The sequence below is a fragment of the Muscardinus avellanarius genome, assembly GCF_963383645.1.
Source record: "Muscardinus avellanarius genome assembly, chromosome: 16".
NCBI classification, from domain to species: Eukaryota; Metazoa; Chordata; class Mammalia; order Rodentia; family Gliridae; genus Muscardinus; species Muscardinus avellanarius.
Genome location: NC_137802.1, coordinates 16,127,422 through 16,152,281, shown reverse-complemented (window position 1 = coordinate 16,152,281; position 24,860 = coordinate 16,127,422). Strand labels below are relative to the sequence as shown.

General features: G+C 55.0%; 2 protein-coding genes across 3 annotated transcripts; one reads left to right on the top strand and one right to left on the bottom strand.

The window, feature by feature from the left end:
* Positions 1–4,222: 4,222 nt before the first annotated feature.
* On the bottom strand, positions 4,223–5,235 carry TMEM256 (transmembrane protein 256; the record flags this gene model as incomplete). The annotated part of the gene is made up of 4 exons (XM_080713144.1): positions 5,123–5,235; positions 4,811–4,842; positions 4,466–4,546; positions 4,223–4,366 (listed from the first exon to the last, which is right to left on the bottom strand). Exons 1-4 carry the CDS (start codon positions 5,205–5,207, stop codon positions 4,223–4,225), a joined length of 342 nt encoding a protein of 113 aa, XP_080569270.1. The 5' UTR covers positions 5,208–5,235.
* A 4,071-nt stretch (positions 5,236–9,306) lies between these two features.
* Positions 9,307–22,381, top strand: NLGN2 (neuroligin 2; the record flags this gene model as incomplete). 2 transcript variants are annotated; one of them, XM_080713085.1, is made up of 7 exons in its annotated part: positions 9,307–9,763; positions 12,957–13,007; positions 15,093–15,242; positions 15,408–15,593; positions 15,702–15,894; positions 16,489–17,085; positions 21,508–22,381. In XM_080713085.1, the coding sequence occupies 7 exons, from the start codon at positions 9,307–9,309 to the stop codon at positions 22,379–22,381; spliced, it is 2,508 nt and encodes an 835-aa protein (XP_080569211.1). The 2 variants fall into 2 exon arrangements, with proteins under 2 accessions (XP_080569211.1, XP_080569212.1); XM_080713086.1 differs by lacking the exon at positions 12,957–13,007 and having other exon boundaries at positions 9,436–9,763.
* Positions 22,382–24,860: the final 2,479 nt, after the last annotated feature.

Here is a 24,860-nt window from a genome sequence, read left to right as displayed (position 1 = left end):
AATGCCTCTGGGTTCTAACCCCAGAAATTCACTCACACAAACACACACAATCGCAAATCAAGCCAGGCATGGTGGCACACGCTCATAATCCCAGTACATGAGAGGCTGAGACAAGAGGAACACAGGTTTGAGGACATCCTCAATTTAGTGAGGCCCTCAGCAATTTAATGAGACTCTGTTTCAAAATAAATAGCCAGTTGGCACATGCTTGTAATCCCAGTATTAATGAGGCTGAGACAGGAGAATCCAGGTTCATGGTTAGCCTCAGCTACTTAGTGAGGCCCTCTGCAACATAGTGAGACTGTTTCAAAATAAAGAATAAAAGCCTGGCATGGTGTTGCACGCTTATAATTCCAGGGATTGGGAGGCTGAGACAAGAGGATCACACAGGTTCAAAGCCAGCCTCTGCTACTTAATGAGGCTCTCAGCAACTTAGTGAGACCCTGTTTGCAAATAAAGTATTAAATAGGTCTGGGAGTATAGCATGGAGGTAGAAAAGCCTCTGGATTCCACTCCCAGTACCACAAAAATAAATAAATAATGAAAAAATTGGGTTGAGGGTTATAGCTTGGAGGTAGAATGCCCCAGAGTTCAATCCCAGCACCACAAGAAAAAAAATTAAAAATAAAAAGTAGTCGGGTGTGGTGGCGCATGTTTGTAATCCCAGCATTCGGAAGGCTGAGACCAGAGAATTGCGGTTCACAGACAGCCTTTTTTTTTTTTTTTTTTCCAGTACTGGGGATTCTACCTCCGAGCTACACCCACAGCCCTATTTTTTATTCTTTATTTTGAAACAGGGTCTCACTAAGTTGCAGAGGGCTTCATTAAACAGCTGAAGCTGGCCAGGCGTGGTGGCGCATGCTTGTAATCCCCGCGCTTGGGAGGCAGAGACAGGACAGGAGGATCGCGCAGGTTCGAAGCCAGCCACATGTGCGCTCGCTTAAGAGACCCTGTTTCCAAATAAAAAAGCATATATATCTGGGAGTGTAGAAAGGTTTCCAGGAACCACAGTACCACTAAAAAAAAAAAAAAAAAAAAAAAAAAGCTGAGGCTGGCTGCAAAGCTGGATCCTCCTGTCAGCCTCCCAAATGCTGGGATTACAAGTGTGTGCCACCATGCCCGGCTCCCCCAGTCCTATTTTTAATTCTTTTGTGAAACAGGATCTCACTAAGTTACAAAGGGCCTCACTAAGTAGCGGAGGCTGGGTGCAAACCAGTGATTCTCATGTCTCAGCCTCCCAAGTACTGGGATTACCAGCATGTCCTGCCACACCCAGTTTGTCTTATGGATTTTGAGCTGCTCCTTTTAGCCTGACTTGTCAACTATTCTGCCGAAAATAGACTTCTCCACTTTGCCCAGCTTCAATACAACCTCCTGGATGAGGCCTTCCCTTTTGAAGAACTCACAGTGTTATTGTCTGAATGTTTAGTTGTTAAGGTCCATTCCCACTGCTAGATCAGGAGCTCCATCAGGGAAAGTGGACAGTATCTATCTTTTTTTTTTTTTTTTTTTTTTATCTTTTCGATACTGAGGATTGACACAAAGGCATTCTACCTCTGAGTTATACGCTCATTCTTATTTTTATTTTTTGTGGATTTGGGGATGGAACCTAGAAGCATTTGACCTCTGAGCTATACCCCCTGCCCTATTTTTTTTTTTTTTTATTCTTCATTTTGAAACAGGGTCTCATTGAGTTGCGGAGGGCCTCACTAAGTAGCTGAGGCTGTCCGTGAACCGTGATCCTCCGGTCTCAGCCTTCCGAATGCTGAGATTACAAGTGTGTGTCATCATGCCCAGCTCATTCTTATTTTTTTTTAATTTAATTTAATTTTTTTTTCGGTACTGGAGATGGAATCCAGGAAGATTCTACCACCAAGCTACACCCCAGCCCTATTTTTTTCTCATTGAATTGCAAAGAGCCTCACTAAGTAGCTGAGGCTATCTGCGAACCGCGATTCTCCAGTCTCAGCTTTCTGAATGCTAGGATTACAAGTGTGTACCACCACACTGGCCCAGCTTACTCTTTCTTTTTCTTTCTTTCTTTCTTTCTTTCTTTCTTTCTTTCTTTCTTTCTTTCTCTCTCTCTCTCTCTTTCTTTCTTTCTTTCTTTCTTTCTTTCTTTCTTTCTTTCAGTACCGGTGATGGAACCCAGGGGCATTCTACCTCTGAGCTACACCCCCAGCCCTATTTTTTATTATTTATTTTGAAACAGGGTCTCGCTGAGTTGCAAAGAGCCTCACTAAGTAGCTAAGGCTGTTCTTGAACCGTGATCCTCCTGTCTCAGCTTCCTAAATGCTAAGATTACAAGCTTGTGCCACCATGCTGGGCTCTTATTCTTTATTTTGAAACAGGGTCTGACTGAGTTGCAAAGGGCCTTACTAAGTAGCTGAGGTGGTCCTCGAACCACCATCCTCCTGTCTCAGCCTTCCAAGTGCTGGGATTACAAGTGTGCGCCACCATACCTGCCTAATTTCTTTCTTTCTTTTTTTGTTTTCTTGGTGGTACTGAGGATGGAACTTTCTATTTCCAGGCTACACTCCCAGACCTATTTTATATTTTATTTGAAACAGGGTCTCTTAAACCAGCGAGGCTGGCTTTGGACCTGCGGATCCTCCTGTCTCCGCCTCCCAAGCGTGGGGAATTACAAGCATGCGCCACCACGCCCGGCAGCTAATTTCATTTTATTTTTTTGTGTGTGGTGCTGGGAATTGAACCCAGGGGCATTCTACCTCCAAGTTACACCCCTAGCCTGATTTTTAAAAATTTTTTATTTTGAAACAGGGTCTCACTTAGTGTGGAGGGCCTCACTAAGTTGCTAAGGCTAGCTGTGAACCTGTGATCCTCCTGTCTCAGCCTCCTAAGAGTACTGGGATTACAGGCATATGCCACCATGCCTGGCTTGCTCATGTTTGAATCTCCTTAAAATGTGTCTGACATGATATCAACACGGGTTTACTGTTTTAAAATAAAAAATAAACTGGGTATGGTGGCACACATCTGTATTCCTGATAATTGGGAAACGGAGACATGAGGACTTCAGGTTCACAGCCAGCCTCAGCTTAGTGAGGCCCTCTGCAACTTAGCGAGATCCTGTTTCAAAATAAAAAATAAGCTGGAACTGGGCATGGTGGTGCATACTTGTAATCCCAGTACTTGGGAGTCTGAGACAGGAGGATCTCCAGTTTGCAGCCAGTCTCAGATACTTAGTGAGGCCTTCTGCAATTTAGTGAGACCCTGTTTCAAAATAAAGAATAAAAATAGGGCTGGAGGTATAACTCAGAGGGCTCAGTAACACAGACACACACAGACACACACAGACACACACACACACACACACACACACACACACACACACACACACACAGAGCCAGGCTTGGGGCACACACCTGTAACTTCAGTACTTCGAAGGATGAGAGAGGAAGGAGGATCAAAGATTCTAAGACAAGCTGGGCGCGGTGATGCACGCTTGTAATCCCAACATTTGGGAGGCTGAGATAGGAGGATGCCACAGGTTTGAAGCCAGTCTCAGTTACTTTGCAAGTCAGTGAGACCCTGTTTCAAAATAAAGAATAAAAAATATTCGCTCAGAGGTAGAATGCCCCTGGGTTCCATTCCCAGTACTGCAAATAATAATAATAATGATAATAATAATAAATAAAAATAAAAAAAGATTCTAAGATAGCCTCAGCAACTTAGGCTCTCATCAACTTAGCAAGATCGTTTCCAAATAAAAAATAAAATTAGGCTTGGGGTATAGCTCAGAGGTACAATGCCCCTGGGTTCCATCTCAGTGTCACAAAATAAATAGTAAATAAAATAGGGCTGGGGTTATAACTCAGGTAGAATGCTCCTTGTGTTCAGTCCCCAGTACCATAAAAAAAAAAAAATACAGAAAGAAAGAATAAAATGCTGGAGGTGTACCTTGAAGAATACCCCAGAGCCCAATCCCCACTACCAAAAATATTATATATATATATATATATATATATATATATATATATATATATTCAAGTTAACAATGACAAGAACAGAATCCACAGAACACAAACCCTCTAATAAGTGTTAGGAAAAAGGAGTTCAAAGGTTGACTCCGTACCCTTTCTTCTCCAAGAGGTTAAAGGAACAAAGACTGCAGAGTTTACAACACATTTCTCTTTTAATTCTCTTTCCCCCAATTCCTAAAAAGGTACCCAGAAAGCCCAGTAATTAAGCAAAAGAGACCTCAAAGAGCCAAGGCAAGCCAGCCTAAGATTAGCAGGCTCCCACCCACTGGGCCCAACATCTGGATGCTGGTGTCTCCGCTCAGAGCCTGGTAGTAAAAGCTGGTGCAGAATAACGTGGTTCCAGAGGCTAGCAGCAATCCGGCCTGCAAGAGAACCAGCACAATCCATGCTATGAGTTCAGGGCAGGCTGAGGGAGTGGATGGCTTGGCGCTTGGTCAGGGTTGGACAGGGGACAGATTTACCCAGAGGGGCTTTCTGCAATGGGGGACCCCTAATAGGGCCAGGCTGTGTAAGAAGTGGTGTTTGTTGGCTTTGTCAAAGAGCTGTAAGAAAAAGAGACACGGGGGTGTGGGGGAGACTTCCTAAGCAACACAGGAGCAAGGGATGTCGTGCAGACACACGAGACCCTCTACCACCACCCTTGAAGCCCCATCTTAACGCTCCCTTGGCCACCCACGCTACAGGATAGCAGGCTTGCTGCTTCCAAACACCCACGCGCTTCGCCATCCCCTCCTTCCCTCAAGGGACCCCAGACATTGTGCCTTCGTAGACCAGTGGGTCGGGGAGCCCCAGCGAAGTTACTTCACCTCTTTCCCGTAGGCATTCGGGAACTGGGCGCCTGTGGAGAGGAGAGGCAAAAGTTACCAAGCCCTAGCACCAGCTCCGACAGTCCCGAATCCCGGAGGACCCATGTCGACATTGGTGAGAAAGGGCGCCCCCCCAGGAAGCTTTCGATTGGTGGAAACACGCATCAGGCAGAATTGGGAGCCACCTCGCCACGCTGATGGACTTTAAGAGGTTTCGGGCACTGCGGGCTGTCAAGCCCATAGGTTGTGCCCTGGCTCCAGACCCCACAGGTCGCCCCCGCACAGGCGATTCTGCAACCCCAGCCTCCTGACCGTGAGCCCCGTAGGAGGCCAAGCCAAGGGCCCCAGCTCCAGACAAGGCACCAAGGCGGCGGAAAGCGGCCCCTAGCCCGGCCATGGCTGTAGGTGGTCACGCGCGGGGCGAACACCGCCCAGGCCGCTCAAAAGGCCGGCCAATGCCGATCGTCCATGCAAATAAGGCCCACAGGTGCCCAATCAGGGCCGTATTCATTTCAGCGTCCCGGTCCTCACCCGGGTACTTACGCCTTTGTAAAACCGCTGCTGAATGGCGAAGACGTCTGGCGGGCGGAGAAACTACAACCAATTAGGAGCGCAGGAGAGGAGCAGTGGGGAGGCGGGTTGAGGGCGGGACTAGAGGATTTGCGTCACGGATTGGCCCACTTTCCAAGTTGATCGCCTCTTCGAACCCCCCCCACCTCCAGCTAATTTCCGAAGATCCCGGTCCCCACGCAAACTTCCGCCCCTTTCTCCATAGGCTCCTCCTGTTCGGCTTCAAATCATACCCACTCCCTAAAAGAGGCGGCCCCACGCATGCCTAAGCCCCACCCATCGCTACCAAACACCGCCCACTTCCCACGTGGCCCCGCCCCCGTGTCTGTTAGGCTCCACCTTTTCTCGTGATGCCCCGCCCCCTATAGTTCGGCTCTTCTCCCCCTTCCTAGACCCCGAGAACCCCGAGGGTGGGAGATCCGGGGGAATGTCTCCTCCCTGCCTCGCTGGCTACGTCCATCCGTCCGTCTGTCCACTCCCACCCCCTTCAACCGTCTCCAATCCCCCCACACTCCGGAGGGCGGGCGGCAGGCGGGTGCGAGCGAGGGGTGTGCGCCGCTCTCTCGGCAGGGGGCGGGGGAGGCGGCCGCGCGGTGACGCGCGGGGCTGCTGCGGCTGCTCCGCCGGCGGATCATCACTCTCGGGCCGGATGGACGCGGGGCGGGCGGGCCCTGGCGCGCGGAGCCAGGAGTCCGGGCCTCCCGGCTGCTGAGCGTCCCCTGAAGCCTGCCCCCACCCGCGCCTTTCCGCCTAGGAGCCGCACCGACCTCTGCCTCGAGGCTCGGGACTGGGCTCCCGCCCTCCTCTGACTCCCCGGACCTCCCCCTTCTGCCCGCCCTCGGGATCGACTAGATCCCTCCCCCTCCCTGAGGATTCCGGCTGGATCCCTGCCCCTGCACCGCGGATCCTGCGCTCCGGGGCCCCGGGCCCCTGGGGGTTGCCGGGGACTCCTCCTTCAGCACCCGATCCCTTAGGATCTTCCGTCCGGACCGCCTTGTGGTCCCTTGAAGCCAGCCCACCGAGCCAGTGGATCTCCAATCCATTCCTGTCCCGTTGCCTCCTTGCTCTGCCGTCCCCACTGCGGGGTTCCCAGTTCTCGGGCTCTCTCTGACCCCATACCCTAGCTCTCCCTTTCCCGGGGATCGACTGGATCCCGGCCCCGCCCCCCGGGGCTGGGGCGATCCCCCTCCCCCGCCGGGTGAGGCGCTGCGGGCGGGGGCTGGGCCTGCGGGGCCGCGGGGGCTCAGAGGCCGCCGCCCCCCTCCCGAAGCCCGTCCGCCCCCCACTTGGAGCCCTGGATGGAGGCACCACGGCCCCAGGGCTGAGCCAGGTAGGAGCTAAGCCAGGCTGGGTGGAGGGGGCTGCGCGGCGGTCCACTGGGGTCTCCCTCTCCCCATCTCCCTCCCTGCGCCTGGTTTCCCTCAGCCTGCTCTGTCTGCGTGTCTCCGCCTAGGGATGCTCTCGCCGTGTCTCTGCGTCTTGGTCTCTTTGTCTCTGCCTCTCTCCAGTCCATGAATGATCCTTTGAATGGGCCCACAGACCCCGTGTGTTCCCATCTCCCCCTCCCCCTCCTTCTCCCCTTCCCGGCCAAGCCATTTTCCCCACTGCGGGAAGGGGGGGGGGCTGCGGCCTGAGCCCCCGTCCCTCAACTCTCCCCGGCTGGGGAGTCAGGCCTGGGCTGGAATGGAGAGAGAGAGGCAGAGGGATGGGAAGAAGGAGGGGGAGCAAGATGTGGCAGACAGAGATGAGAGAAAATGGGGGAGACAGAGATAGGGGAGGCAGGAGAGAGCACGAGCTTGGGAGAGGAAATTGGGGAAAGGTATTTAGAGGAGAGAGAAATATGAGAACCACCAAGGAGAGAGAGATACAGAAGAGAGAAATGAAAAAAGAAAAAAAAAGACGGAGGGGCAAGAGACTCCAGGCAAGAGCTGGAGCAAGCTGGAAGAGACAAGGGAAGACGCTCCCAGGGAGGCTGGGGAGGGGGGCGCTCCAGTGGGAGGGAAGAAGGGAGAGAAGCTGGTTGGAGGGGAGGAGGCCAGGGTCCAAAGTACCCTAAGGGAGAGGGGGTGACCTGCAGACTGCGGTGGGGGAAGAGGGAGGGGGCACCAAGGCCATGGTGGCTGGACCTAGCCTGGCACAGGAAGAGGAAATTCTGGGGGAACCAACCCCAAGCCCTCTCCAGATGATGGGGGAACAGAGCTTAAGAGGCTCTGAAGAGGGGGAGGGCATGGCTGGGTGTGAGTGGTAAGGATTCCTGTGTCCTCATCTCTGGAATAAATTGACACCTGCAGAGAGCCACCCGCGGGCTGGCGCCTGGCTCTGAAAACCCCGTGTCAGCAAACAGCTCTGGCGGCTGGTGGAGGGGCAGGGGGCCTTGCTGAAACGACAGGGATCTGCCCCTTGGATCCCATCTCCTCCCTAGTCCCACCACCTGCTTCCTTCCCTGAGTACCCAGGCCTCAGAGCAGCAACGGTGGGGGCTGGCAAGGGGAAGGGGAGGTGAGTGCATGGGATGAATAGAAAGCCGAGGTTTGCCCCCGGGACATAGGTCATAACGCCCTGCAAAGAAGAGGTGTCTGGGGGCCGAGGCTGTGTAGAGTTGTGGGAGGGGGAGGTCAGTAGGCTCATTCGGTGCCTCCCCAAGCCACCTCAGCACCCTTTCTCTCCAGACAGAGGCCTGGTCACTAGGGCTAGGCTCTGATTGGCTAGCAAAGGGGGCAAGAGGCGGATCTTTTAGGGTTCCTCATGCCCCCAGATTCCCCTTCCCCTCCACCATACATACTTCTCCATCTATGCTATGATTGGGGGAAGCTAGCATTCTGATTCGTGCCTCTGCCCTCCCTCTCATGCCCTGAATGGACCCTACAACCAAGCCAGCCCCTTCCCCTCTTCCTCCAGACACCCCCTCCAGGGTTAAAGCTGCAGCCCGTTGCCGAGGTAACATTGCGGGGCAGCATCCCGTCGCCCAGCAACCGGCTGCAGGATCACGCATCTGTCCCCGGATTTGCCCCTCCAGCACCACCTCCCTACTCTAACCCCTGCCTTGAGGCACCCCAACTTTTGAGGGAGGAAATGGAAGGGCCTGGGGAGAAAAGGCTGGGGCCCCACAAATCCTTAGGGAATGGTATGTCGAAGGAGAGAAAGAAGGTGCCAAGCTTTTACAGTCCCAAGAAAGGCCTAAGTCTGGCCTGGGGTGGGGGTTCAGCGCCATGAAATTACAGCTCGGAGTAATTAACACGTATAAACAAACCCGCCACTTCCTGCTAATTAATGACTTGGTATTTTTATTTTCTCTTCCTTGTCTCTCTCATTCCCTCCTAGGGAGGTGGGGACTGGGACTCCTGAGTCCCCGGGGAGAGCCTGCCCGGGAGGGATAGAGGTTCTAACGGGGTGTGCTGGGTCTGAGGCGGTGACTCTGTCCAGGACGTTTCTGCCTCATCCGACCCCACCCCAGCCCGGGTTCCTGTTGAGGGGAGGAGGGTTACTGGGGGGGGGTGTCTCAGGGGGCCTGTGGGTGGGAGAAGGGGGTCAACTTGGTCTGAAATCCAAGTCACTAACCACTTGTCTCTTCTGTTTCCCCGCTCCTTCCCATCTGCCCCGTCCAATTTCCCTTTCCTTCTTCCACCGCTCCTCCGTACTTTCTGTCTGTCTGTATCTCGCACGCCCTGTCCCTCCGGCTTTGCCTCCCGCAGGTCGGGCCTGCCTTCACCTTCTCCCACCTCCTTCCCCACCCCTTGCCCCCTCCATGGAGAGGAACAGAACCCTTCCCTGTCCCGTCTAACCCAGGTCCCGCCCCGCCCCCCTCCTCCCTCCTCTCCCCGCCCCCTCCTCCCTCCTGGGGCGAGGGGGGCCTCCCTCCCTCTCCCCCCCCTTCTCTCTCTCTCCGAGGGGGGGGGTCCCGGGGAGGGGGGGGGTCCCCCGATCAGCATGTGGCTCCTGGCGCTGTGTCTGGTGGGGCTGGCGGGGGCTCAGCGGGGGGGCGGGGGTCCCGGCGGCGGCGCCCCGGGCGGCCCGGGCCCGGGCCTCGGCAGCCTCGGGGAGGAGCGCTTCCCAGTGGTGAACACCGCCTACGGGCGAGTGCGCGGTGTGCGGCGCGAGCTCAACAACGAGATCCTGGGTCCGGTCGTGCAGTTCTTGGGCGTGCCCTACGCCACGCCGCCCCTGGGCGCCCGTCGCTTCCAGCCGCCTGAGGCACCCGCCTCCTGGCCCGGCGTGCGCAACGCCACCACCCTGCCGCCCGCCTGCCCGCAGAACCTGCACGGGGCGCTGCCGGCCATCATGCTGCCTGTGTGGTTCACCGACAACCTGGAGGCGGCCGCCACCTACGTGCAGAACCAGAGCGAGGACTGCCTGTACCTCAACCTCTACGTGCCCACCGAGGACGGTAAGGACACGGGCACCAGGCCGGGCACCCCGAGGGCTCAGCCCACAAACGCACACGCAGACCTCAGGCGCTGGTCCCGCTCCTGGCCTCTGAGCAGGGAGGCCAGGAAGGCCCTGCAGCCTCTGCAGCCCGCTGAGAACGGTAAGGGTGCCTGCCAGGTAGTCCCCGGAGCATCCTGCGGCACAGCCAGCTCAGAGGTGCTCTGTGCCCTAGGGAGCCACAGTTAAGGGGAGCAGGTGCTAGGCTAGCTCACCCACCCTCTTCCCAAAGAGGTACATGGTCAGCCACATAATCCCAGTTTATGGCCACAGGGTGCTCAGGTACGCCTCGGGTTACCTGCCCAGAGCCCCCTCCGGCCTCACCTCGCCTCCCACCTCCAGGCCTGGGCTCGGCAGACTCACTTTAGCTGCTGCATCCACATCTCAAGGGCAGCGTCGGTTCTTCCTGCCCGCCCTTCTCACCCCAGGCAGCCTGGACAGGCATCTCTCCATCACCGAGTTGGGTGCCCTTGATGGTGGCGCTCAGCCCCTCCTCTTCTGGGGGATTTCTATCTGCTGTGCAGAAATCCCTATGTACCCCTGAAGGATCAGAGGAGCTTCACGCCAGGGGCACCTCCAGTTGCAGCGCAGCCCACCGTCCCCATCAGAACATTCTCTGGGGCTCTGTGCGGCTGTTCGGGTGCAGATCTTGGAACTGAACTCCTGACCACTACAGGACTGCTCATAGCCTCAGCACACACCCCCAGATGGTTCTCCCACCAGCCTTCCACATACCAAAATTAATCAGAACACCTTCTAGCTGTCTACAACAGAGGGAAATTGGTAGATTCCAGCTACTCTTGACAGACGATCTGCACATTACCCTTCTGACACCCCCATCTCATTACTCTAAAACATGCCAACACCTCCACAGAGCCCATCCACGGCTGCATACCCGCCCCCCACTAGGTTTCCAAGAACCGCATACACAGGCCTCAGTACTCGGGAATGCCTAGTGTACCCCTGCACCGCCAGCACCCTCACACCAGGTACTTAAATGTCACAATAGACTATGCGTCTCAATTACCCAACACACAGATGATGTTCCAGTGGTCCCACACAGTGACCAGGGGCTCCAGCGACCCTCGTGTCACGGATCCCAATGCCTTCCCGAGCACACAGTCCCTCATCACCCACACTGGCCCGTGTTCTCCAGTATTCCTGGATAGAGATCGTGTGTCCTGGGAGCACACACACACCTTATACCCAAGACCCTGCACCTACCTGTGTGCTCCAGCAGGCTACTCACAACACAGTCCCCAAGGCCCTCGACATTCCGCACCTGTTACTTACCACACCTCCCACCTAGATCATCTGCACCGAACCTCAGGTGGTAACAACACCCGCTGTGTGCAGATCAAGTACTCCAACACCTTGTGCCCCAGTCACAGAGCAACTCTTACACCTCAACCACTCACCTCCATCCCAGTACCTCCCATATGCACAACCCACCCGACATCTAGCCCTCTTTCCAGCGGTGCGCCCAGCCCTCCTGGCTACCCCGCTCCATGTAAAACGTGCCTTCTGACAGCCCCACACACAGTGCACAGAATCATCCAGATTCTCAGCACCCTCATCCTCACACTTCCATCCAGGCTGTTCGTGTTCCCCTCTGGGGGGCATCTCATTACCCTCTGGTGGCAAACACTCAACATTTCCCACCACTGGCCTGTCCACCCCAACACCTCTGTGTGAGCTGCCACCTGCCCCCACGCCACCCGTGCCCACACCTTCTGTATTTTTAACCATTGCTTACTGCACACCTGCTTGGAGCCTGACACATTCAGGTGATCTCACTGAGTATTCACACCAGCTCTGGGAAGAAGAAGTTGACTCAGGCGCATGCGCGCATGTACACACACACACACACACTCTGTGTTCTCACGTGCAGGCAGGCCCTGCTGACTTCAGCCCCGTCTGCACCCTTTCACAAAGAGAGGCCCTATTCCCAATGGGTCCCTGTGGGCCATCACTGCCGTTCAGGAGTTTTTCAGCTAGCTTGGGCCTTGCAGACTCCCCAGTCCATTGAGGAAAAGTCAGTCAGCCTGGAGACCCCCAGCCCCACCCCCACACCAGACCTCTGGACTCAGTTCTCTCCTGACCAATCTAATCTGATATAAGCCTGGAGCCAATCGCTGGGCCCAGTCTGGGGCCTTTCCTGACACTGGGCACACTTTGTACCTCCCAGTAACCCCTGCTCGGAGAACCTTATGTGCCAGGCCGGCTCAGGGCACCATGTTTCTGGTTCCCTGTGTGCTGAGCAGGGAGGAGGGCTTTTTGGCAGTGGAGCAGGGGCTGGGGTGGGAAGTTCATAACTTTGGGGGGAGGAGAGGAGGCCTGGGTAAAGGGCGAGGTTGGCGGGACTGTGGAGGGATGAGTTGGAGGGCAAGACCTGATGACCCCTTTCCCTGCTTTGCCCACACTGGGGAGATGGGACGAGAAGCCAGGCCTGTGAGTGTGGATGGAGGAGTGATGCTGGCCGGACAGGCTGGGCAGGCGGGCGGGCAGCCCTAGTTGACCTACCCGCAGCCCTCCAGTGGGGAGCTGAGGACTCCTGGGGGCTGCGAGCTGTGGGGCAGGCTGCCCCCAGCCCCATCCTGCCCTCTGCCCTCCAGAGCAGTCCAGAGGAAAGCAGAGGCCTTTCTGTACAGCCTCTCCTCTCTACACCCCGAGTGGGCAGCAGGCAGTGCTTGGCTGGCCCTGAAGGGGCCTTCGTGAGAGGTGGCCTGGTGGCAAAGCAGTTCTTGGTCTCCTGGGGCTCCCCTTCCCTCCCACCCCCCTCTAACACCGCTTCATTTCCAGCAATTAGCAAACACACCAACAAGCCAAATCCTTTCCAGCCAAGTCAATAATAATATGTCTTAAGACAGGCCTCAGCCCACGCAGGCACCCCACCCCCCCAAACCCATCTTTTCTTTGGGGCATGACTTTTTCGGGGAGGGGAACAAAATTGGGTTGTAGAAACGTTTTTCTCTTTTCTTGGTTTCTTTTTCTTGCAAACAAATTTTGCTTTTTTTGGCTTATTTTTTCTGCCTCTCCCCACCCTCCCCTTTTCTGCTTTCTCTCCTCCCCTCCCCATCCACCACCTCTCCCCGACCCCCCATCTTTCCCCACAAAATTGTCCTTTTTTCTCTGTTTTGTGTTCCCGGTCTTAGGTCCGCTCACAAAAAAACGTGACGAGGCGTCGCTCAATCCGCCAGACACAGGTAGATTTAAAAATCCCGCTGCTGCATGTGTTTGCTTATAAGAGGACGTTCACGGCCTGCCCCAGACTAAATGTCCCCACAGCCCTCAAGGCCCCTCAGTCGTTCTCCCAACTAAAAACAGAAAAAGAAAAGAAAAGAAAAAATGTTAATAATTGAAAAAAAGAATTATGAAAACTTCAAACAAAATACGAACAATGTTGGACCCACTAGAAAACCTGCAAAAAAAAAAAAAAAAAAAAAGCAAACTATGATGACCATGAGGTGGAAAAAAGAAATTGGAATGTCAAAAAAAAAATACAAAGAATTGGATAAATTGTTTCGAGTTTGAAAGAAATTTGGACTGTTCTGAGACTTGTGAAATGTACCATTTGAAAAAAAAATTATTTTAATTTGGAGCAAAACAATATTTGAGAAAAAATTAAAGTTGGCAAATTGATGACCCAATTGAAACATCAGAAACCTGCTATAATTTCCAAAAGCCTAGATACACAGAAAATGCAAATAGTTGACATGAATCAAAGAATTTGGAAATTTTTGAAAACAGGGCCCAATATCTTGAAGTTTCACCACAAAATTTTGAAGAAAAAAAAATGCAAAGTATTTTTTTCTTTTTTTTCTTTTTTTCCAAAATGGAGCTTTTTGGTTTTTCTTTTTTCTTTTTTTTTTCTTTTCTTGTTGAATCTGCCCCAAGAGCTTCTTGCTTTTTGGTTGTTGTTGTTGTTTTTTTTTTTCTTCTTCTTCTTCTTTCTTTCTTCTTTCTTGATCCTGGTTTTTTTGTTGTTGTTGTTGGTTTTGAATTCTTGTTGCCCCAGCCCCTCTTCCTGCTCCTTCCCTTTCTGACTCCCCTCCCCCCACACTGGGTGAGGGGTGGGGGAAGCGTGTGTGGGAGAACCTGAGACAAGTAGGAAAGGACCGCGGAGGGAAGGAGATTTCAGGCTGACGCTGGAAGTCAGGAAGAAGGGAAGAACAGTTTAGGGTGGACACAAGGAGGACGCTGCCTGGGAGCTCTGGATGAAGAAGCTAGGAGCCTAGAGAGAAGGCCTGAGAACTGGAGGCAGGAAGCTGACTGGGAAGGTGGAGGGGATCTTCCTAGTGGCCTGCAGGCTGACCTCTGGCAGGAAGAGAGTTTCTACCAGGATAAGTGAGGTGGGGACCAGCTGTGAGGGCCCAGGCCTGGCTCCTGTTAGCTGAGTACCCAGGCAAGCCATCAGGTATTAAGAAAGAGGAGGGCTGCGGGCCAGAGGTGACCCAGCCCTGGCACTGTGCCAAGTCGTGGGGCAGCTGCAGGGGAGGGGACCATAGCCTTGGGGACCCTGGCAAGCCCCCTTGGGCTCCCACCCCCTTCCAACTCTCAGTCTGGTCCAGAGTGTGTCCAAGGGCCTGCTGCACATGGCAGTGATTAAGGGATGCCTTTGGGGTGTGTCAAGAAAAGGGTCCAGTTTGTGGATGTCCAAGACCCAGAGCTGCACCTTGGCGTCATCAGGCAGGCTCTTTCCCACCCTGCCTCCTCCTGCCACAGTAATTAGGCTGGGGGTTGCCATGGCAACTGGGGAGGTGACCTAGAAAGGAATTAGGGCGGGGAGGAGACCAAGCCCCCAGGGACCCTTGGGCCTGGCATCCCCTCACCCACAGACCAGGGTGCCATGTGGAGCCGAGGCCCAAGGCCTGACTCTGAGAAAATGCCCGGACCCTCCCAGTGCCTCCAGCCGTAGTTCCAGCCTCACCAAGCTCCTTCCAGGAGTAGGAGGGAGATCTGCTGTGTGGGGAGAGGGTCCCTGGGTCCAGCAGACGCCCTGAGCAGGGCTGCCTCCGACCCCTGGCCTCTGTTGAGCTTCTGGGAAGGTCTGCCCAGCATTTGGACAAGTTCCTGGGACAGGCTGGCCGGGGCAGTGAGGGACCTTCCTCCAGGGCAAGCTGTGGGGGAGGAAGGGGAATCCGGTCTTGCCCCCCAGGGATGGGAGTGACCAGTCCCCTGAGCTCCCGGCTGGTCCTCAGCAGGCCCGGGAGCTGGGCAGTGCTGCTTCTGGTCTGACTGTATCCTTGTCCCCAATCCCCTGGCCCACCTTGCTGCCCCTCCTCACGCAGATATCCGGGACTCGGGGAAGAAGCCTGTGATGCTGTTTCTACACGGCGGCTCCTACATGGAGGGCACCGGGAACATGTTCGACGGCTCGGTTCTGGCCGCCTATGGCAATGTCATCGTAGCTACACTCAACTACCGTCTTGGGGTACTCGGTGAGGTTGGGCAGCCATCTCTGGGGGGGTGGAGCCCGGGAGGCAGGCCTGGTGGACAGAGTTCCTCTAACCCCAGCAGAATGGCTTTGGGCTGAACTGAGATGCTCAGAAAGGGAACCAAGGTGCTGTGACCCCTTCAGGGAGCCCCTTTTCTTCTACCCCCAGGTTTTCTCAGCACCGGGGATCAGGCTGCAAAAGGCAACTACGGGCTCCTGGACCAGATCCAGGCCCTGCGCTGGCTCAGTGAAAACATTGCCCATTTTGGGGGCGACCCAGAACGCATCACCATCTTTGGATCTGGGGCAGGGGCCTCCTGTGTCAATCTGCTGATCCTCTCCCACCATTCGGAAGGTACCGGCAGCCTCCCTGTCCTGCCTTGCCCCTCCTGCGGCCCCCGATCCTACCCCTTCTCCCTGCGGCTGACACAGCCTAGCTCGAGGTCGCTTCCCGTCCCACCAGGGCTGTTCCAGAAGGCCATTGCCCAGAGTGGCACCGCCATTTCCAGCTGGTCCGTCAACTACCAGCCACTCAAGTACACGCGGCTGTTGGCAGCCAAGGTGGGCTGTGACCGGGAGGACAGCGCCGAAGCCGTGGAGTGTCTGCGCCGGAAACCCTCACGGGAGCTGGTGGACCAGGACGTTCAGCCGGCCCGGTATGGGGGTGGGAGAGGGCCGGGTCCTGGCCTTGACTCTCCTTGCTGGTTCCAAGGAGGTTAGGGTTGAGGTGAGAGGCGCCTATGGGCATTCCGCTGCGCAAAGAGACTGAGGCTTCAGGCTCCTCCAGTGTTTTTGTTTTGTTTTGTTTTGTTTTTAATGTGGTACTGGGGATGGAACCCAGGGGCATTCTACCTCCGAGCAACACTCCCAGCCCTATTTTTTATTCTTTATTTGGAAACAGGGTCTCACTGAGTTGCAAAGGGCCTTATTAAGTAGCTGAGGCTGTCCTTGAACCGCGATCCTCCTGTCTCAGCCTCCCAAATGTTGGGATTACTGGCGTGCGCCACCACGCCCGGCTTAGCGGTCTCTTCTTTGTGGCCTTCCCCCATGGATGTGATTATATTGCAGATGAGCACAGGGTGCCAGGAAGTGCTTCAGGTAGACTTCTGGTGTGCCACGCAGGACTCCAGGTCTTCACGTAGGGGAGAAGGGTCTTCCAGGCAGAGAGAGGCACCTGCAGGTGGGCTGGGTGAGCCACAGTGTGAGGAGGCCAGGGAGCAGATGCCGAGACCCTGTCCCCTTCTCCCCAGCTACCACATCGCCTTCGGGCCCGTGGTGGATGGCGACGTAGTCCCCGATGACCCTGAGATCCTCATGCAGCAGGGAGAATTCCTCAACTATGACATGCTCATCGGCGTCAATCAGGGAGAGGGCCTCAAGTTCGTGGAGGACTCCGCGGAGAGTGAGGACGGCGTGTCCGCCAGCGCCTTCGACTTCACCATCTCCAACTTTGTGGACAACTTGTACGGCTACCCAGAAGGCAAGGACGTGCTGCGGGAGACCATCAAGTTCATGTACACGGACTGGGCTGACCGGGACAACGGCGAGATGCGGCGGAAGACCCTGCTAGCTCTCTTTACTGACCACCAGTGGGTAGCCCCAGCCGTGGCCACTGCCAAGCTGCACGCCGACTACCAGTCTCCGGTCTACTTTTACACCTTCTACCACCACTGCCAGGCCGAGGGCCGGCCAGAGTGGGCCGATGCGGCGCACGGGGACGAGTTGCCCTATGTCTTTGGTGTGCCCATGGTGGGTGCCACCGACCTCTTCCCCTGCAACTTCTCCAAGAATGATGTCATGCTCAGCGCAGTGGTCATGACCTACTGGACCAACTTCGCCAAGACTGGGTGAGGGCCAGAGGGGCTGGTGGGGCTGGGTGGGGCACCCTGCAGGCTGGGGCACCTCACTGTCCTCGGCTGGCCCTGTTTCCGTCCCTCCTCCATGCAGCTGCCATTCTTCCAGGGAGGCTGGCTCTTGTCTTTCCTTGCTCTAGTAAGAAACTCAGACGCTGCAGAACACCTCTGTACCAGGCACCAGCACCGAGCTGAGGGTTGGAGATTCAGTAGCGTTAGAGATGCCCCTGTCCTTTCTTTTCTTTTTTTTTTTTTTGGCAGGTCTGGGGATGGAGCCCAGGGGCATTTGACCTCCGAGCTACACCCCCTGCCCTATTTCTTATTCTTTATTTTGAAACCGGGTCTCACTGAGTTGCAAAAGGCCTCACTAAGTAGCTGAGGCTGTCCGCAAACCGCGATCCTCTGGTCTCAGCCTCCTGAATGCTGGGATTACAAGCATGTGCGCCACCACGCCCGGCAGCCCCTGTCCTTTCTGGGAGTGGGTTCCCTTGGTGGCTTTGGCTTGGCGTCTGTCTCTTCTTCCTCCTTCCCCAAGTACTCCGCTCTGTTCTGGTCTTTGTCCAAGTATGTAAGTGTCTGTCTGTCGTACCTGCTTCTCTCCTGAAATACTTCAACATCTCTTCCTCTTCCTTCCCCTCCCATTTTTTGATACTGGGAATTGAATCCAGGACTTCGCACAAGCTGGGCAAGAAAGCACTACCACTGAGCTGTGTTCCCAGCACCTTTTTTCTTTCTTCCAGTGCTGGGGATTGAACCCAGAGGCATTCTATCTCTAGGCTACAAGCCAGATCTATTTTATTTTTATTTTGAAACAAGGTTAGCTAGTTGTGGTGGCACATGCTTGCAATTCCAGTACTTGGGAGGCTGAGACGGGAGGATCTCAGGTTTGCAGCCAAACTCAGAAACTTAGTGAGACCCTGTTTCAAAATAAAGAATAAACATAGGGTCGGGGTGCAGCTCAAAGGTAGAATACCCAGGGGCTTAATCCCCAGTACCAAAAAAAAAAAAAAAACAAATAGGGCTGGGGGTGTATCTTGGAGGTGTAATGCCCTTGGGTTCCATCCCTAGTACTGGAAAAAAAAAAAAAAAAAAGAAGAAAGAAAGAAAGAAAGTTATATCAGTGGATCTAACAATAGAAAAAGAAACAAAGTCCCAGTTGCAGTGGGCTTCTCATAGTTGCTGAGGCTGTAAAGGAACCTGCAGCCCTCCCGTGCTTTTTTTTTTTTTTTGTACTGGAGATTGAATATTCTACCTCTGATCTACATCCCCAGCCCTATTTATTTATTTTATCTTATTATTTTTTTTTTGTACTAGGGATGGAACCCAGAGGCCTTCTACCTCTGGGCTATACTCTGAGACCTAGTTTGTATTTTATTTGGAAACAGGGTCTCACTAAGTTGTTGAGAACCTCACTAAGTAACTGAGGCTGGCTTCGAACCTGTGTGATCCTCCTGTCTCAGCCTCCTAAGTACTGGGATTACATGTGTGTGCTACCACACCTGGCTCCCAGCCTTTTTTTTTTTTTTTTTTTTTTTGTGGTACCGGAGGTGGAACCCAGGGGCTTTTCTATCCCAGGCTATACTCCCAGACCTGTTTTATGCTTTATTTGGAAACAGGGTCTCACTAAGTTGCTGAGAGCCTCACTAAGGAGCTAAGGCTGGTCTTGAACTTGCAATCCTCCTGTCTCAGCCTCCCAAGTACTGGGATTACAAGTGTGTTTCACACACCCAGCCCCCAATGCTTTTAAATTTTATTTTAAAGCTGACTGCAGTGGCACATGCTTATAATTTTAGTGGCTTGGGAGGCTGAGGCAGGAGGGTCACAAATTCGAGGCCAGCCTGGGCAATTTAGTGTGACTCTGTCTCCAAAAGCAAAAAGGGCTGGAGGTGTAGTTCAGTGGTAGAGTGCCCCTGAGTCCAATGTCCAGTACTGCATAAAGAATAGTAATAAGAGCCGGGCGTGGTGGCCACGCTTGTAATCCCCGCGCTTGGGAGGCTGAGACAGGAGGATCGCACAGGTTCGAAGCCAGCCTCAGCTACTTAGTGAGGCTCTCAGCAACTTAGTGAGACGCTGTTTCCAAATAAAATATAAAATAGGTCTGAGAGTGTAGCCCAGAGGTAGAAACCCCCTGGGTTCCATCCCCAGTACCAATATAGATAGATAGATAGATAGATAGATATAGATATAGATATATATAATAAATGAATGGGGTATGGTGGCACACACTTGTAATCCTAGTACTTGGAAGTCTGAGACAGGAGGATCACAGGTTTGAGACCAGACTTGTGCTACTTATTGAGGCCCTATGAAACTTGGTGAGACCATTTCAAAATAAAGAATAAAAAGCCAGGCATGGTGGCACACACTTGTAATCCTAGCATTTGAGAGGCAGAAACAGGAGGGTTGCAGTTTGGGGCCAGCCTCAGCTACTTAGTGAGGCCCTTTGCAACTCAGTAAGACCCTGTTTCAAAATAAACTATGAAAAATAGGAGTGGGGGTGTAGCTCAGAGGTAGAATGTCCCTGGGTTCCATCCCCAGTACCAAGAAAAAAAAAGAATAAAAGTCGGGCATGGTGGGGCTCAAGCTTGTAATTCCCCCCCCCCCCCGGTGGTACTAGGGGTGAAACCCAGAGGCTTTCTACCTCCGAGCCTCACTAAGTAGCTGAGGCTGGCTTTGAACCTGCGCAATCCTCCTGTCTCAGCCTCCCAAGCGCAGGGATTACAAGTGTGCGCCACCACGCCTGGCACGCTTGTAATCTTGGGAGGCTGAGACAGGAAGATTGCACAGGTTTGAAGCCTGCCTCAGCTACTTAGTGAGGCTCTCAGCAACTTAGTGAGACCCTGTTTCCAAATAAAGTATAAAATAGGTCTGGGAGTATAGCCTGGGATAGAAAAGCCCCTGGGTTCCACCCCCAGGACCACAAAAAAAAAAAAAAAAGAGAGAGAATAAAAAATCAAACTGGTGGTGTAGCTCAGAGATAGAATGCCCTGGGTTGAATCCCTAGCAACACACACACACACACACACACACACACAATTAATTAATTTTATTTTGCTGGCCGTAGTGACACTTGTAATACCAGTACTTGGGAGGCTAAGACAGAAAGATCACAGGTTCGTGGCCAGCCTCATCTAACTTTTTTTTTTTTTTTTTTTTTTTTTTTTGCGGGTCTGGAGATGGAACCCAGGGGCATTTGAACTCCGAGCTATACCCCTTGCCCTACTTTTTATTCTTTATTTTGAAACCGGGTCTCACTGAGTTGCAGAGGGCCTCACTAAGTAGCTGAGGCTGTCCACGAACCGTGATCCTCCAGGTCTCAGCCTCCCGAATGCTGGGATTACAAGCGTGCGCCACCACACCCGGCCCTCATCTAACTTAGTGAGGCCTTCCACAACTTAGTGAGATCCTATTTCAAAAGTAAAAAAAAAAAAAAAAAGAAAGAAAAAATAGGGCTGCGAGGTGGAGTGTAGCTTGGAGGTAGAATGCTCCTGGGTTTAATCCTCAGTACTGCACAGAATAAAAGAAAAAATAAAATATCTTGAGCCAGGGTCCTGTTAGGTTTCCCAGGCTGGCCTCAAACTTGCAACCCTCCTGCCTCAGCCTCTGAAGCGCTGGTGTTACAGGAGTGTGCCACTGCTCCCTGCTCCTCTGCTTTCTTTGATCTTTGGTGTTTCCTTTTTGCTGTTGGCTGCTTTTGCCCTGACTGCCTCTCTGTCTCTGGCTGTCTCTCTTGTGTTTTTGTCTCTGCGCGCGCGTGTGTGTGTGTGTGTGTGTGTGTGTGTGTTACTAGGGATGGAACCCAGGAGCATTCTACCTCCGAGCTACCCCCCCCCCAAGCCCTATTTTTTAATTCTTTTATGGTGGTACTGAGGGTGGAACCCAGAGGCTTTCTACCTCCGGGCTATACTCCCAGACCTTTTTAAATATATATATATATATTTTTTTATTTGGAAACAGGGTCTCACTAAGTAGCTGAGGCTGGCTTCGAACCTGTGCGATCCCGCGCGCGGGGGGAGGGGGGGATTACAAGCGTGGGCCACCACGCCCGGCCTTATATTTTTTATTCTTTATTTTGAAACAAGGTCTCACTGAGTTGCAGAGGGCCTCACTCGGTAGCTGAGGCTGTCCGCGAACCCGCGATCCTCCTGCCTCAGCCTCCCCAAAGCTGGGATGACGAGCGCGCGCCCCCACGCCCGCCCGGCGCGGCTCGTGTCTCTGCATTTCTGTCTCTAGCGCAGCCTCAGCTCCTGCTTCCCACGGGCTTCTGTTTCTCGGTCTCTGCTGACCTGTCGCCATCAGCCCTCTTCGCCTCTCGGGCAGCTCCTCTGCGCTCCAGGCCCGGCTCCGCCTCTCTGTCCCTCGGGGGCAGCCCGAGCCTCGCCTCACGCCCCTCTCCTTGCCCTCCTGTGCCCACAGTGACCCCAACCAGCCGGTGCCACAGGACACCAAGTTCATCCACACCAAGCCCAACCGCTTCGAGGAGGTGGTGTGGAGCAAGTTCCACAGCAAAGAGAAGCAGTACCTGCACATCGGCCTGAAGCCGCGCGTGCGCGACAACTACCGCGCCAACAAGGTGGCCTTCTGGCTGGAGCTCGTGCCCCACCTGCACAACCTGCACACCGAGCTCTTCACCACCACCACGCGCCAGCCGCCCTACGCCACGCGCTGGCCGCCGCGCCCGCCCGCGGGGGCCCCGGGCACGCGCCGCCCGCCGCCGCCCGCCACCGCGCCGCCCGAGCCGGAGCCCGAGCCGGGCCCGCGCGCCTACGACCGCTTCCCCGGGGACTCGCGGGACTACTCGACGGAGCTCAGCGTCACGGTGGCCGTGGGCGCCTCGCTGCTCTTCCTCAACATCCTGGCCTTCGCCGCCCTCTACTACAAGCGGGACCGGCGGCAGGAGCTGCGGTGCCGGCGGCTCAGCCCCCCCGGCGGCTCGGGCTCGGGCGTGCCCGGCGGGGGCCCCCTGCTCCCCGCCGCCGGCCGCGAGCTGCCCCCGGAGGAGGAGCTGGTGTCGCTGCAGCTCAAGCGCGGCGGCGGCGTCGGGGCGGACCCCGCCGAGGCCCTGCGCCCCGCCTGCCCGCCCGACTACACGCTGGCGCTGCGCCGGGCCCCGGACGACGTGCCTCTGCTGGCCCCCGGGCCCCTGACCCTGCTGCCCAGTGGCCTGGGGCCGCCCCCGCCGCCGCCGCCCCCTTCTCTCCACCCCTTCGGGCCCTTCCCCGCGCCGCCCCCCACCGCTGCCAGCCACAACAACACGCTGCCCCACCCGCACTCCACCACCCGGGTATAGGGGGCGCTGGGGAGGCCCTCCTCCCCAGCCACCCCGCCGGCCGGGCAGGCGGCAGGACCTGGCTGCGGGCCTTCCTCCTGTGGAGTCGGCCCGCAGCGCCGAGGTGGACCTGGGACTCTCCTCGCTTTTTTCCCATGCGGAGAGGCCCGTTCTCTTCTCTGGACCGAGGGCCTTTGAACAGCTGGGGGCGGGGGGGGGTGTTTGGGTTTTGCCCTCCTTTGGGACACCAGTCTGCGGTGTGTGGAAATGTGGAAGTCTCTTCCCACGTGGAGGAGTGCTTTCCTCGCGAGGGGGTGTTTTCCCATGTGCAGGGTGAGGCTTTTTTTTTTTTTTTTTTGCCGCCCTGGACACATGTTGGCCCCCTCGAAGAATTTCTGCGGGGATTTGTACCCCAGAATCCTCTTCCCTCATGCCTTCTCCCCCTCCCCCTCCCACTCCCTGGAGACCCTGGAAGTGATATGTTCACATACAGTGACCCTTGGCCACCAGACCACACAGGGGTGATTCCTGGGGAGCCGCGAGGAGATCTCAGGCCCTGCCCCCCCTCCCATCCCGCACCAGCAAAGCATGTTTCTCCCTCTGCGGCACAAGTCAGATGAAGCGCTTCTCCCAGGGAGGCCCTCGCCTTCCACCAACGACAGACACAGAGCTCCTGCCAGGGGGGGAGGAGGTCCCCGCGGCCCCGGTGCTGCCAGGAAACTTATTTTCCCATGGTCCAGGACACATTTCTCTGAGTGGAAACATGTTCTTTGCATGTGGATGTGTGTTTTCTCAGGCAGAGGGTCCCTCTCTCCCCAGCATCCCCCAGGCCTCCTGTCCAGCACTTGATCCCCCCCATACAGCCTGGGGAGGGACAGGTTTCAGATCCACAGAAGCCAGAGGGCGGGGGTGTGCAAACCCTGAGGGAGGGCTGGGGTCCCCCCGACCCGGAAGATGCCGAGTTGAGGGACAAGGGATATATATGGCACACGCCACTCACAGAGGCCACGCATGCTTGACCAAAGCCCTCACGGGGCTTGAGGACAGACAGCCTCAGTCCCCAGATCATTGCTCATCCGTGCCAAAATGGATAGGTGGGTTTGAGAGGGAGGAGAAGGACCCTCAAGATGTGCCAAGGATCACCAGGCCTAGGCCAGGCCCAGAGAGGGAATGGGGGTAGGCGGGATATAGGGTGGGGATGTGGCAGCTAAGGGGCCTCCTGCCTGTGTCTCTGGTCACTGTGCCACCCTGCCCTCTCTGCCTCAGTGCTCATTCTCCACCTCTGTCTCCCTATTTGCAGCTGTCCCCATCTCAGGATCAGACCAGCCTTCCCCCTCCTCTGCTTCCCCCCCCCCCATCCAGGGCCAAAGGAGAGGAGCAGCAGAGGGAGGAGGGGTGGGAACAGGGAGGACGGTTTTGTGGACAGGTTGGGAGAGAATGAGGTCAGCTGTGTTGAGGAGCAGATGGAGGGGCCGTGGGGGACAGGGCTTGGGCAGACACCAGCAGGAAGGAAATGTGTGAAGGCGACTGCCCAGGTCCCTGGGTTTAGGCCTCTGGGGAAAAGAACTGTGTCAGGAAGGGTTTTCAGGGACACCGGTGGAGGAGGAGCGCATCCTCATCTGCTGTGCGGCTTTCTGTGGGATGCTAGTGCCAAACTTGAGTAGGGGTGGGGTGCCATCTTCTACTGACACCCAGATCCAGAATCCCTGGTTGTGAGTCCCAGAAGTTTGCCTTTTGACTGTCCCTTCTCCCACCTCTACCCACAGAAATGTAGTTTTTTTTCTGGCCCTTTCCCCTGCCTGGTCTAGCTCCTCTTGGAAGAGCCATGCCCTTCAAATGCTAGTGACCTGAGCCCTAGAGGCCGATGCCCCCAGAAGCGGGGCATGGGAGGGGGCTGGGGGACCCCATGATTCAGCCACGGACTCCAGTGCCCAGCCCCTCTCTCCAAAAGAATCCCGACAGCCCCGTGTTCCCTCCCCAACCCTTTGCGGCTCTGTACACATTTTTAAACCTGGCAAAAGATGAAGAGAATATTGTAAATATAAAAGTTTAACTGTTGGTTGTGCCTGCTATTATGTTAGAAGGTGTGGAGGGGGGCATAAGAAACAAGTCTTGGAGCCGGGCGTGGTGGCGCACGCTTGTAATCCCCGCACTTGGGAGGCTGAGACAGGAGGATCGCACAGGTTCGAAGCCAGCCTCAGCTACTTAGTGAGGCTCTCAGCAACTTAGTGAGACCCTGTTTCCAAATAAAATATAAAATAGGTCTGGGCGTATAGCCCGGAGGTAGAAAGCCTCTGGGTTCCATCCCCCAGTACCACAAAAAAAAAAAAAGAAAGAAAGAAAGAAAGAAAGAAAGAAAGAAAGAAAGAAAGAAAGAAACAAGCCTTGGGCTCCCGGCCCCTTTCAGTGAATAGCTCTGAGGTCTGAGAGGAAGGAGGAGTGGGTTCTGGGGTTAAGTTGCCATGGTAATGGAATTGTCTGAAGAGTTAAGATCAAGACC